The sequence below is a fragment of the Mus musculus genome, chromosome 1 (assembly GCF_000001635.26).
Source record: "Mus musculus strain C57BL/6J chromosome 1, GRCm38.p6 C57BL/6J".
NCBI lineage: Eukaryota > Metazoa > Chordata > Mammalia > Rodentia > Muridae > Mus > Mus musculus.
This window is the reverse complement of record NC_000067.6, coordinates 185198585-185213632: the sequence shown is the minus strand read 5'-3', so window position 1 is coordinate 185213632 and position 15048 is coordinate 185198585. Positions and strand designations below refer to the sequence as shown.

The following is a 15048-nucleotide window of genomic DNA, read 5'->3' as shown; positions in this document are numbered from 1 at the left end:
CTTGGAATACTAACCGAATCTTGTATCATAGTTATGGGGGATTTCTTTCAAGTGCACATAAAGAAAACAATATCACTTGAGCCCCTGTAACAGTTTAGATGCACAGTAAAGAGAGATATAAAGATGCCTGTTTATTCTTGTGTTTGGCTTCATAGTTAGCATTTCTGAAATCAAAACAACAGATAGCTTAGGTCTGTACTATACTGTCCACCTGAAATTGCTAAAGGTAAAGAAAAAAAGTGTTTTGCCCTCCACGTCCTCCAAAGACAGGATGTGAGGTGACAAATGTGCTAAGTTGATTGTAATAGTCATTTCACATGTAAGTCATATATCATATCTCACACTACGTGCCTTTAATATAGCTATTCTCTGCCTGTTACACTCAATAAGTTTAGCATGAAAGGACACTATCTAGTCATAGGAAATGCCAACCCTCTCCAAATGAATAGAATTTCATCAAAATCACAATATGGATTTGGCTTTTTTGGTGGTTGTTTTTTTGTTTTGGTTTGGTTTTTTGGTTTTTGTTTTGTTTTTGAGACAGGGTTTCTCTGTGTAGCCCTGGCTGTCCTGGAACTCACTCTGTAGACCAGGCTGGCCTCAAACTCAGAGGCCTGCCTCTGCCTCCCAAGTGCTGGAATTAAAGGTGTGTGCCACCACCGCCAGGCTAGATTTGGCTTTTAAAAAGTATTAAATTCTAAAGCTCACTTGGGAGAAAAATGTGTAAGGCCATTCCTGTCACCTTCTTGAGAGATGAGTAACTCGGCAGAGACAATCTATGGCATTAAAATAGACAACAATCAATAAGTATATCAATGAAACAGAGGAAAGTTCAAAATAAAAGCAAGCAGCAACTGTAGCTGCCTACACAAGACCTGTGTGAGATCAAGCCAGTCAGCATTCCAGCATAGGTGAGATAGAGGCACAGGGCCTCACCCTAGAAAGAGCGACAGGCAGATGGTGGCTGCTGAGGGAGGAAGAGTCAGTTTCCTTCAGAGCACAGCTCCTACAGTTTCCCATGGTGCAGTGGGTGGCCCTAACCCATGTGCATATGGGCAGCTCTAACTGGACTCCGTGGGTTATAAAGAAAAAAAAAAAAGGACAATTGGAGGAGGGACATGGGGAGAGAAGCTGAAAGGTTGGAAGGTGGGTGTGATTAAAATATATTGAATACAAAGATGTTCTCAAAGAACAGAAAAATAAAGTAAAAAATCTCAAACTCTTTCCTATTAATAAAGCTAAAGACAAATGGCAATCTAATATTAATATGTTAAAAATATAAGCATAGTCAATTATGAGCTTTTGTAAAACAGCCCTATACAACAGCCATATATAAAAATCAAATAAAAAATAAGTTAGGCGCTCTCTACCTCTTCTCTTTTTCTGACTCTCTTCTCTCCCTCACCCTTCTCCCTCTCTCCCCTTCCCCTTCCCCTCCCCCTCCTGGCAGACCTCTCCTTTTCTCTTCTTTCTCTCCCTCTCTGTCCTTCTCTATCCCCTCTCTTCCTCTGCCTCTCCTCCCTTCCCAATGCCCCTTCCCATGCCCTCAATAAACTCTATACAAACAAACAAACAAACACTCAGGCATGTGTGTAAGAGCTGAAACTATGGAGCTACTATAAAATATAAAACATAGCATGGCTATAGGTAGGTATTAGGGGGTAGGATCAAAAAATAACAACAAAACTAAAAACCAATCCAAGGGTAATAGCCAGGAAATGACAGAACGATGATGACCTAGAATAGTACAGAACTCAAGCAACTCAATAGTAAAATAACAACTTTGATCCAATTAAAACTGGGCAAATGACACAGACAAAACGCCCAGGAAGTGTATGGAAAACTGCAGCAGCAAGAATGGAAGACCTGCAAAGATACGGAGAAACACCCATGTTGCCAATATACATTAAGTCACTACAAGTTAGTACAACTACCAGAGAAAACAGCACAGAATTCTTTACAACTCTAGAAACAAAACTGGTAGAAGTCTGTATTCCACGACTGGATACAGAACCAAGAAAATCGCCAGGTTGAAGAGATGCACTCCTGTGTTGATTGTTGTCCTGGTCAAAACAGCCAAGATATAGAATTAAGCCTGGAGATCTATTGATGGATCAGTGAAGAAAATGCAGTATACATGTGCATAATGGAACACTATTTGACCATTAAAAATGAGCTCTCATTTGCAGCAACACGGATCAAAATGAAAGGACATAATGTCAAATGAGTTAAGTCAAGTCCAGAAATACAAATACCGTGTATTTTCACTCACATATGGAAGGTGGAAAGTTTAAGTAGCCATAGTGGTTTGTGTCTATAATCTCAGCACGTGGGAGGCTGAGACAGATCTTGTTGAATTTAAAGGCAACCTGGACTACATAGTAAGCTCTAGGCCAGCTTGGGCCAAACAACCAGTCCCTATCTCAAAACAAATAAATGACAGCAACATTTACTTCATAAAAACAGAGAGGTTAGTAGAGTGGCTGGCAGAGGTGGTAAAGGTGTGAGAACAGGGACAGGGGCAGGGGCTGAGAGATGGCTGGCACGGTGGTGATGGGTTATGGAGAGATACAGAGGAGGAGTGAATAGACAGAAGGAGTGACTGGTGTTCTATGCACAGTACAGTAACAACAGGTGACATTACTAGCTGTATATTTCAAAGTTGCAAGCAGAGAGGATGTTAACTGTTTCCAACAGGAAGAAATTGTGACCGTCTGAGATGATCGGCATGCTGATCGTCCCAGTCTGATCATGACACATTCATACATGGACTGAAATACTGTGCTGTAATGAATTCATGTTTCACTATGTATCAGTAAAACATATGTATCTTAAAATTTAAAATTATAATAGGCTGGGATTGTTGCTCAGTAGGTAGAGCAGTTGTCTAAGCAAGTTAAGGCCCTGGGTTCAAACTCAAATACCAAAAAAAAAAAAAAAAAAAAAAAAAAGCTTAAAAATCCCAATGAAACTTTAATTCCCAGAACTCTCATAGAGATGGAAGGAAACATCAACTCCACAGTTGTCTCCTGACCTACACACACCATCAACTCTACAGTTGTCTCCTGACCTACATGCACCATGGCACATGTGTCCATGCGCGCGCACACACACAGTAATGACAATCTCTAACAAGTATGTGTAGTCACCAGAGTGAATCTGAACACTGATTTAAGAATGATTTGGCAAATGTGACCAAGATGAGCAAGGCTTCTTGGAGCATTATTCGCACAGCAAGAATACGAAAAGCAACCTTAATATTCATTGATAGGAAATCCGGTGGGGTCTTGGTTCGGGTATTGGGCAGTCAGAAAGTGTCATAGAGCTTTACAGAGGTTTGGAAAAATACCACCATGGCTAAGTAGGCCAAAGGAGGGAACAGATGTGTGTTATATAAAATCAGGTAACATGTAATTTAACAACGGAATTCTCAGGCAGCTTCTGCGTGTGTGCCGAATGGCTGCCGAGGCACAGGGGTCTGGGCGGATTCTCACTAAGGCAGCCCTCTCCACGCGGCTTTTACAGCGAAGGCAGTGTTCTGCATCTGCACTACTCATCAGCCAGGGGCTCTAGCTGGAGACTAACCGCTTTCCAGCGTGACTCAGGATCTGAATTGCTTAATTCTGTTTGATTTCAAGTTAAATGTAGCTGCATGTGGCTAGAAGCTACCACACGGTGTAGCTGATGCTTTATAACCTGCAGGGTGGGGCATGAGTAGCCAGCTTTCACAGCAGGTTTTGATGGGCTTAGCTTGGTATTCCCTCTAACTCCTCCCCTACAGTTCCTGGCAGCAGCCAGGTATGCTCCTCCCCACAGTTACCTGGCAACAGCCAGGGAGCCTGGCCCTATAAAAGGGGCTGCTTAGCCCCTCCTCTTATGCTCTTGCCTCTCTTTTACCTCTTGCCCCCTTGCTCTCCATTCCTACCCTTCCCCCTCTCCACATGGCCATGGCCAGCCCCTACTTCTCTCTCCTCTCTTTCTCTGCCTCTGCTACCCTCGTAACTCCCTTCCCCATGCCCTAAATAAATTCTATTCTATACTATACCAGTGTGGGTCTGGTCCCTCAGGGGAAAGGGATGCCTTGGCATGGGCCCACTGGGCCCCCCTCCCCCCACCCTGCCAGAACATACTCTTATAGCTCTTTCTCTTCTTATGGTCACAACACTTTTGAAGTGGGGGACATTGCATCTCTTTTCTTAAGCGGACAAGATTCTCTCTTTGGGGAATGTATATGTGAGGTGTGCACAGGGAAAGGATCTGCGATGAAAAGACACCTCTGACTTCCTTTCTGCTAAAGGAGTGTGAGGTGGCAGGCACCTAGGAGTTTTACTATTGTCTCTCTGACTGACACCACCGCACTGTTTCGGTTACTGTAGCCTTGTAGTATGTTTTGAAATCCTGAACTACTGAGTCTTTTTGCTGTTTCAAAACTTTGTTTTAGCTATTTGGATTCAGTCTGTTTCTTATGTCTATCTCTCTGTCTCTCTTTCTCTTTGACCGTTCTGTCACCTAGGCAATTACTACATTCCCCAGGCTGGTCTCCAACTCCCAAGTCTGGTGAGTCAAGCCTGTGGCATCAGCAGTACAAGGCCTGCCTGGCCTACAGAACGAGTTCAAGTCCCACCTGGACAATTTAACAACATACTATCTTGTTGTTGTTTTTAATGTAAAGAGAACTTTTGCAGAGTGACTCAGTGGTAGCCCGCATGCTCATCAGGCTCGCCTGCTCGCCCTCCCGCCCTCCCGTTGTCCAGCTTAATTCAAAGGAGGTGTTCAATATATTATTAACCAAATGAAGAGGCTAAAGAACACGCAAGTGTCCATTTCCTTTTGAGAAGAACTTCTCTGTAACCTTCTTCCTCTTTTAAGAACATTTGGTAGCTGTTGACATTTTTACTAATGGCCTCCTCCTCTCTACAGACATAAAATAATATTTACTGTGTATAAAAAACTGATGTTCAATATGCTTTGTTACCCATTAAAGGTTATAGTAAAAAGTCACCTTGTCATTAGTTCTGGTGGCTCCGGCCGTTACCGGATGCTTCCTTCTCTTTTCTAAAAGCAAGCCAACAGGAAACAACTATTAGCTAAACTAAGAGCCACACTGCAGTACTCAGATCATGCTCAAATATTCTGACATGTGATATTTGTCTCTGCGTGCCGGCATTATCTGCTTTTTCTTTTGCCTACACACTGTGTGTACACGTTTACTCACTATTTTTCCACTTCAGACTCTAGGCGCGAGAGCAGCCTCACTGGAAACTGTACCACTGTGTAACGGGGCTCACGCTTACCCCTGAGAGCTACACAGTAGGAAAGCCAGATCTCATGTCTGAAATAGGTGTCTGCTTTCTAACTACTGTGAACAGTTACTGTTAACTGTGAACACTGGGGTCTTAGTTATGGTTTCTCTTGCTGCAATGAAGCACTAGGACCGAAAGCAAGCTGGGGAGGAAAGCGTTTATTTGGCTTACACGTCCACAGCATAGTCCATTTTTGAAGGAAGCCAGAACGAGAACTCAAACAGGGGAGGAACCTAGAGGCAGGCGCTGATGCAGAGGTCATGAAGGTGTGTGGCTTGCCGGTTTACTCACCAAGGCTTGCTCAATCTGCTTTCTTATAGAACCCAGAACCATCAGCCCAGAGATGGCACCACCCACAATGGGCTGGGCCTCCAACATTGATCCCTAATTCAGAAAATGCCTTACAGCAGCAGGATCTTGTGGGAGCTCCTTCCTCTATGATGACTCTAGCTTGTGTCAAGCTGACATAAAATCAGCCAGTACACCTGGGAAACCAGAGTTCAAGGTATTTCATTCATTATTTACTTATATTTTTATTTATATTTTATGGTTTGTCTGCTTGTATGAATGCATACCACTTGTGTGCCTATGTCCCCAACAGCCAGAAGAGGGTGTTGGATCCCCTGGATCTGGAGTTGTAGGTGGTTGTGAGCCACCATGTGGATGCTGGGACTCACACCTGGGGCATCTGGAAGAGCAGTAAGTGCTCTTAGCCTTTAGCCATCTCTCCGTGTCAGAGTTCGAGATATTTTTTAAAGCTACAAACTATAGTCTTATAATTCATAATGCAAAATAACAAAAAGCCATTTGAGTTATAGTCTGTAGGTTTTGGTGTCCAGGTAGCAGCTGTTTTCTATAACTGGTATACACACTGAAAGTACTATTAAAAGTATTAAGTCAAGTGATAAGCCTCCACAATTCACAAGTAACTAGATCTTTTGTTTTACATATCCTCTTGACATGAACTATGTAAACAAATTAATATTGTATCTGATAGAAAATTTAAATTTAAAATGCCTGGAGGAATGTTGCTTCCCAGTAAATAACCACTTAAGACAGCAAAGAACAGAAAAGCCACCGGACATCAGCTGTCTATCAGCTCCTACTTACTGGCTCTGCTACCTTGACTTTGCTTTTAGTTGGTACTGAGACTCGAACCCAGGGCCTTGCTGCATGTGCTCTCTGCCTCTGGAACACACCTGGAGCTCCCAGCTTCACTTTCACTTTATACAATTTTCACTGTAACAACAGTTTGAGGCAACGCTTTCGTGATGCAGATCTGGACGCTTTGTAAGATGGCTCTGTAGCCAGAGTCATTCTAAGAAAGCCTAGTACGCTATCTATCTGTTGAGCAAGTTATGTTGTCAACTTTTATCTGTAAACTAACGCTGCATTTATACAAGTTAGATATAATTTCTGAAAGGGGGTTGCTAGTTGTTTATTTTCCAAATGAGTGGATTTCAGCCATAATAATGCCAATATGTACAAACTGAAAACTCCAATTTAAAAGTCTAATAGCCTATAGACAGAGTCTATATGTGCAAGGTGATTGCATTCCCAGCTGGCTTCACTGCATGTCCTTAGACAAGTCCTGTATGGTTGGTCAAAGACAAGTTCACTTTATGCCCTTAATCTATATAGTTTATATAGTTATATAGATGATTTTTACCATCTATCCCTGTACCAAGAAAACTATTACAGCCATAATCCACATTTGGCTTTTAAGCTGAATTAAAACTGTGGTTTCTCAGTTGCATGGCCACATTTGAAGGCCTCAAAAGTCAGACTAAGTCCCGAGGCACCACACGGACAGCGCAGAGATAGTGACAAAGCACGATGCTATGTTTGAGAATAAGAAGCTGGAGCAGGGGGGCTAGTGGGTGGTCAGAAAAGGCTGCTGTGAGGGGCTGACATTTAAGCTGATACTCAAAGATGTGACCAGCACGCAGAAATCTGCAAAGAACGTCCCAGGCACAGTCAACAGCAAGAGCAGAGGACTCAGGCACAGGTAAGCGTGGCTGGACCTGCACTCCAGCCTTCAGGAGGCTGGACAAGAGAGGAGGATCGAGGACAGCCTGGGCTCATAGTAAGTCCCAGGCTCCGTCTCAAAACCAATGGGCAGGGAGGCAGCAAAGGAAAGGTCTTAGAACCCATGCAGGGATTGTAGTTTTTAAAAACATTTAGGGTGTGTGTGTGTGTGTGTGTGTGTGTGTAGCACAACACACGTCTGTGTCACAGTATATGTGTAGGGATGAGGGGAGCTAGCAGGAGTCAGTACCCTCCTTCCATCATGTGGGTACTTCAGATTAAACCCAGGTAGTCAGGGTTAGAAGTAAGCTATTACCTGCTGAGCCTTCTCACTGGCCCAGAATGATTGATGTTTAAGTTTAAGTATAATTAAAAAAAAAAAAAAAAACAACAAAAACCCCTCTATGGATTATAAGGAGAATGTGAGAACACACACACACCCCCTGAAGCTTACCAGGACTATTGTTGAAATCTAATTAGAAGAATCTAAGCGTGCCCCTCTTCTCTACATCCCGTTTCTCACCCCACGTCTGTTGTCCCACACAACCTTCCTCACTTTCCCCTTTCCAATTCCCCCAAGGCCCTACACCCACACTTCTGGCCACTGTGCCACTGAAATGGCACTAGGGTCCCAGTGGCTGTCATCGTCCCCAAACCACTGCTATCTGACCTCTGCCACATTTCCCAAACTGCTGACCACCCCTCACCAGGGTCAGATTCTCTCCTTCAGCTTCTGAGACATTTCCATCACCTGGTGCCCCTCTCTCCCATCTCCCCAAGAACCCTTACAAGACTCCCCAACTTCAGTCTCTTCCTAAGGTTCTCGTCAGTAGCGAGTCCACGACACAACAGTTAGCATTCTATAGACTGAAACCACACTTCACCCTTAACTAATTATCACCTTGACTCCAGCTGCCATACCAAGTGTTGGACGTCTCCACAAGCATTTCAGATATGGCCTTCTTTCTCTCTCAACACACGCGCCTGTCAAGCCATCTATCATGTTAGAGCACCCTCACTCACACGTGACATTACCAGTGAATCATAGTGCTACCAGACGGAAACTACCAAACTTAAGTGGTAGGGAGCAGCAATGACTGGTACAAACTATTCATCCCTAGTTCCTCCCATATTTGATATTTTCAAACATTACTTTTCAGACAGACCCTACTAGGAAGCAGAATCTCCCTAGTGCCCTGGGATAGCTTCTAAATAGTGAAAAGGAGAGTGGTTTTTTAAAAATTATTACTGGGTCTACAGAGCAAAGTGATTTTCATATTAAAAATAAAGAAAGCAGAGTAAGATACCCTCTTTCAAAAGGAGAAATAAAGGAGCATATAATAAAATCCTCAGGTAATACGCAGCATTTAGTAAGCAGCTTTGGGATTTATATTCATGAAGTAGGGCTTGTTAACGTTGTTTGATGGTAATAACAGGCGCTGTTTCTCACCTCAATAGACGCCAATTAACTTTTCTCGACCATGTGGCTGTAATTTTAGTTCCTACCCTGGATTCTCCTCACTTCCTAAGAGGTTACTTTTCTTACTTGGCAGTTTACTCACCACCTTAAAAACCCTTCACTTGCCAATCGGCCATTTATTCCGTAAATCTGAATGACAGAAAAGAGATGGAAGAGGGTGGGGATGCTAAGCACCTCTTGAAGGGGCAGAGCAAAGGCTACATACAGTGCCAGAAATGGAGAAGGATGGGAGTTGGAACAAGCACAGGGTGGAGGGCTGACATTAGGCAGGGACTGGGACGGAGGATGCTATCTCTGAGCAGGTGGTGTGCATAGGGAGAAGACGTGGAGCTGGGACTGGGAAGGAGGGGGTGGGGAGCGGTGACAGACAGGCGACAGGACAGGAGACGCAAAAGGCTGAGGCTGAGAGAGACGGGACGCCGAGGGAAGGGAGGCTTGCAGCCGCGTCCCGGTCGCCGGGACACTTACTCGGGTCCCTCTTCAGGGCGCCGGGGGTCTCCTCCCGCAGGTGAGGGAATAGGAAGTCGCGCGCGGACTGCAGGTCCTGGAAGGAGCAGAACTGGACGATGGAGCAGGCCATGGCTGCAGGGACCCCGCCTCGCGGGGCTCGTGGTCCCTAGCCACGCCCGGGCCACTCCACCCGAAGGCTGACAGCACGGAGCCCCGAAAGCTTCAGCTACCCTGGGGGGGCGGGGACGCCAGACCGGAAGCTGTCAGCACTCCTCGCGAGGGGAGGGTGCTACGCATGCGCGGGACGCCCCGAAGCTGCGCGTGCGCGGGCCGAGCGGGAGCCGAGGGAGGGTGCAGCTTCGGACACGTGACTCGCGGTCTTGTGGCGGAGAGTTAGACGTGGAGCCTGGCCGCATTCTTTCTTGGGCGAGCTTGTCCCGTCATTCTGGCCTTCCTCCAAAGGTGATCTAATTGAACTTTGCGGGGGCCATTGAGTCACCCAAACAATCTTGTTGGTGTGCTTCTACGGACACGACCTAGATCGTTCGCAGATCAGGCGGTTTAAGCTGAGTGTGGGCAGGTGCCTGAGAACTTCGTAATTTTGTTTGTGCTTTTGTTTTTTTTTTTTTTAATGTGGAAGGCTATCCTCAGCACCTATACCCCAACTCCCAAAAGAGTCTGCGGCGCCTATGCCTGTAATCCTTCCTACCTCAGTCTGAGGCAGGTGAATTTCTGGCTGTTGAAGCCACTATCCTGGGCTACAATGCAAAAACAGTGTCTCAAGTAACAAAGCGATGGAAAGCAGCTCCTTAAGGGCTCGTATTAAATAAATACTCCTATCTATAAGTTGCCACGGTTCTGTGAAAGCCCGATGTAGTAACAGGACCAGCGCAGTATTGAATGGTGCTCTGTAATCGTCCGTTTGCCTTTTCATCCGTTTGTTCATCTAACCGCCCAACAAGTATTTGTTAGTGTTTTCCGTGCCAGCCACACTCTAGGCACAGAGCTTCGGAACAGAAAGGGACACATTCCTACGGAACTAAAAAGCTAGTGACTAACACAGGCCAAGTGAAGCAATTACTTACTCAGCTAACTAAAACTGAGAGAATGCTAGGCGGGAAAGAACAACAAAACAGCACGGCAGAACAGAGCTGGGGAGACTGACCCTGTACTTTTCCTTTGGGTTTTGGATAAGGAAAGCACCATCCTTATAGACTCCTGGAGGACTGGGGATCCGTTTAACCCCTTAAATACCTGGTCTCTAGCATGGGATCTGGCACCCAGTTGAGTCCTTGATAAATACTTACTGAAGTATATACACATAAATTAAAGACCAACCTGAGTCTTTTACTTGGATTTGAAAGTACATTTCCATATCTTGCCCAGTTAGACTGTCATAAATATCTTCAAGGAGTCTTGTTTCTTTGATTGTTTGAGATAAGGTCTAGCCATGTAGTCCAGGTTAGCCTCAAACCTTCAATTCCCCTCAATGTCCAAGCACTGGGATTATATGTGTGTACTGTACCATGGCTGACTTCAAAAGAATGTGTTATCCTAATTTTGTAAATGAAAAAAAAAATTGCTCTGTCTCTGATGAAGCTCTTGAAACCCATTTAGCTTACTTTCTTTTTTTTCTTTTTTTTTAAATTAGGTATTTATTTCATTTACATTTCCAATGCTATCCCAAAAGTCCCCCACACGCTCCCCCACCCACTCCCCCACCCTCCCACTCCCACTTCTTGGCCCTGGCGTTCCTCTGTACTGGGGCATATAAAGTTTGCATGATCAATGGGCCTCTCTTTCCACTGATGGCCGACCAGGCCATCTTCTGATATATATGCAGCTAGAGACAAGAGCTCCAGGATACTGGTTAGTTCATATTGTTGTTCCACCTATAGGGTTGCGGATCCCTTTAGCTCCTTGGTTACTTTCTCTAGCTCCTCCATTGGAGGCTCTGTGATCCATCCAATAGCTGACTGTGAGCATCCACTTCTGTGTTTGCTAGGCCCCTTAGCTTACTTTCTGAGATGTGTAAAAGCAAAAAAGATGGGCTGGAGAGATGACTTAGTGGCTGCCCTCCCAGAGGTCCTGAGTTCAATTTCCAGCAACCACATAGTGGCTCACAACCATCTGTAGTGTGATCTGATGCCCTCTTCTGGTGTATCTGAAGACAGCATACTCACATATAAAAACACTTAAAAAAAAAAAAAAAGGCAAAACGGATATTATTTATTTCAGTGTTTATACTAAAGCCTGTAGGCACTATGTCCTAAAGGAAAGTGATGTGCAATCCAGTTAGAGAATATTAGAGAATATTACAGGAATAATTTTGAGTCTAAAAGATGGGGCACGGAGCTTTGGCTTCTGTCAGGTCTGTTGAACACTTAGGCCCAACCGTGACACAAATGGTAACTGCCCTGGTTCTTACTTTTAATTCCTGCATCTAAACTGGACCAACTTTTACAAAATAAGATGATTTTTTATATTACATTGGCTCACCTCTAAGATACATGTTGGATTTGATTTACTGTAAGGCCATTTCAAGTATCAGGGACCTATAATTCTATAATCACAAACTGTAGAAAAGGCAGTTGCCTGTCATAGAAGTCCTTTCAGGGACCATCTTTTAAAAGGGTGTTGGGCTGGAGGGATGGCTTAGCAATCAGGATGCAGAGGACTCAGGTTTCTCCAGCCTCCTGTTGTGGCTCAAAACCATCTACAAATCCCGTTCGAGGGGATCCTGCACCCTGTGCTGAGCTCTTTGGAGGACAGACAGGTATGTGGTATGCATACGTACATGAAGATAAAACATTCATACACATAGGGTAAAGATAAATGCACCTTCCTTTTTGAAAGCCTGCAATGCTTCCTCAGAATACCCCTCAGTCCATGTTCTGATATAATCCAGATCTGATAAGATTTCCCCTAAAATCCAGCAACTGTGCCAAACTAAAATAAAATTTAAATCTAGGTCTGTAGCTTTAGTGATGAATACAGAGGATTCGACACTTCGTGGAAAAGTACAATGCCATGGTTTGAAAAGCACTGACGTTCGTTCGTCTTCGGGTAAATGCAGTTAGTGGAAGTGGCTGCGCTTGGCTGGTTCCGCTGGCTTTTGTTCTGTCCCGAGGCATTCATATATCTCTCTGTGGCATTCATTGAATCTCATTTCCGAGTTGGCTGAGCCTCAGACGTGAAGTTCTCTGACTTCCTTCCAAGCGGGGTTGAAAAGCTTCATTCATGACTGTTTTGAGGGACTTCAGATACCGTTCACAGGAGTGACAACAGGCTCAGGCTCTGAGCTCTTCCCTGCTTGCAGTGCTGCTGCAGTGGTTTAAGTGAAGTGGTGGGGGGAGAGGGGCTGTGTCAGAGAATGCCACTAAGTGCACAGTGTCAAGAAAGTGTACTGTGGGAAATGGGTCGCTCTTAGATGTCCCCACGTGAACAAGTTTGGGATTGAGAGGCAACCAGCAACCACAAGAAAGGCTCACATAAGGTTGTAGTTAGTACAGGAATGGTTAACAGCAGGCCTTCGCCAGTCCTTAATGGCAGCCCAAGGACAAAGGGTCCGAGCTGCAGGATTTGAAGCAGTGTGAGTCACAAAGCTACGGACTTAGAATAGGGAGCTCTGGGGTCCAAGTCAGCTCTGTTACCAGTCAGCTTTATGAACAGAGGCAATACACGCCACCTCTCTGGGCCCTCTTTCCTCCCTGTCTCTCTTTAATTCTATGTGTGTGAGTTCACATGCATGCAGCACTGTCGAGGTCAGAAGAAGGTGTCAGAGCTTCGGGAACGGAAGTTTCAAATGGTTGTTAGCCACCCAGTGGGTCCTGGGAACTGAACCCAGGTCCTCCATAAGGTAAGAAAGTGCTTTTAATCACTGATCCATCTCTCCAGCTAGGGACAGAGCTAATTTTATTGATCTATAGAATTGTGTGTGGGGGGTGCTGAGATCTCACGCCAATCCCAGGAATGTGTAGGTGTTGAGAATAGACCAGGAAGGGAGCTACCCCGAGAGAAGCACAGGTGGAAAGGGAAGGCATGAGGAGGACACGGGGAGGACAGGAGGAAGACAGGAGGAGGACAAGGGGAGGACACAGGAGGACAGAGGGAAGACAGGAGGAGGACAGGGAGAGGACACAGGAGGACGGGGGGCAGACAGGAGGAGGACATGGGGAAGACATGAGGAGGACAGGAGGAGGACCCGGAGAAAACAGAGAGGACAGGAGGAAGACAGGAGGAGGACAGTAGGAGGACACAGGGATGACAGGAGGAGGACACGAGGACAGGAGGAGGACACAGGGATGACAGGAGGAGGACAGGAGGGCATGGGAAGGACACAGGGAGGAAATGAGGAGGACAGGAGGACACGAGGGGGACACAAGGAGGACAGGAGGAGGACATGAGGAGGACAGGTGGAGGCTAGGTGAACACAAGGAGGAGGACAGCGGAGGATACGGGGAGGATGGGGGGGTAGGGAGGGCACTGGGATGACAGGAGGACAATTGGCTGTATTCTTTGCTCTTCTGTTGCTGTGATAAAATACCATAACCAGAAACAAGAAGTACATTTTGCTGAGAGATCACATCTTCCGCCACAAATGTGAAGCAGAGAGTGCAGCAGAAGTGGGGTGAGGCTATAAATCCTTAAAGCCCTCCCTCAGTGGCATACATCTTCTAGCTAGGCTCCACCTCCTAAATATCCTATCCCCTCCCCCAAACAGCATGACCTGCTGGGAAGTAAGTCTTCAAATAGGGGAGACTATCAGGGATGTTTTAATCCAAATCACCAAAGGTAACAGAGAGATGCAGAAGCCCCCCCTCCCTCACCCTGGCTTTGCTGAGGGACAGCTCTGGGGACAGCGAGCAGAAACCAGGATGTTCAAGGACTGCTTTTGGCTCAGCTAACATCTGTGGGTGGCTGATCACCCTGTAGGTGCTACAGTGGTCACAGAGGGAAGGACAACCAAGCTCTGCAGAGACCCCATGCCTGAAAACAGATGTACATGGATGACCCTAACAGGAAGCAGGGTGTGACGGGCGCCCTCCGTGGTGGCCAGGCTTGGTTGTCAGCTTGTCATATCTAGGAAGAAGGAATGGCAATTGAGACAGTGCCTCGGAAGGACTGGCTTGTGGGTGTGTCTGTGGGGCATTTTCTTGGTTGCTAATCGGTGTAGGGCCCAGTCCACTGTGGGCGGCACCATGCCTAGGCAGCTGGGACCGGGCTATGTAGGTTACTTACCTGGGCAAGCCAGAGGAAGACCGGGAAGCATTCTTTCTCCATGGTTTCTGCTGCAGCTTTTGCCTCCACTCCAGGTTCCTGCCTTGGCTTCCTCTCAGAGGTGGATTATAATCTGTAAGATGAGATAAACCCTTTTCTCCCCAAGTTGTTGTTTTTTTTTTGTCACGGTGTTTATCACAATAGCAGAAAACAAACTGGAATTCTTGGGCACCTTGGATAAAGGCAAGTAAGAACTGAGGAGTATTTACAAGGCTTATTTCATAGAAAAGTGGAAAAGAGGTGGCGGGGGGCGGGGGGGGGGGGGGAAGGAGGGATGCCAGTTTAATTCCTGCCTATCCAGAACGTTAAAATACAAATACTATGATCTGCTTTCCTTCTGCGTGCAGATGCCACTCACCTCTGCCTGTAACATAACACTAGCTCCAGGGGGATCTGACATCGTCTTCTGGTATTCTCAAGCACCATCACACACACGCACACGCACGTGCACATACATATACACACATACATAATGCATACATACATACATACATGTAAAAATAAAAT

The 15048-nt window shown here is 45.7% G+C and overlaps 1 protein-coding gene across 2 annotated transcripts in view; it reads right to left on the bottom strand.

Moving 5' to 3' along the window:
* The window catches only part of Rab3gap2 (RAB3 GTPase activating protein subunit 2), an 82669-nt gene extending 73124 nt beyond the window's left edge, over positions 1-9545 (bottom strand). Inside the window, exon 1 of one of the 2 annotated variants that reach the window (XM_006497216.4) lies at positions 9280-9545. In XM_006497216.4, coding sequence (XP_006497279.1) covers positions 9280-9391 — 112 coding nt within the window. In that variant the 5' untranslated portion in view covers positions 9392-9545. The remainder of the gene's footprint in view (positions 1-9279) is intronic. The other variant, NM_001163754.1, reaches the window with a different exon arrangement.
* Between the last annotated feature and the right edge of the window lie 5503 nt (positions 9546-15048).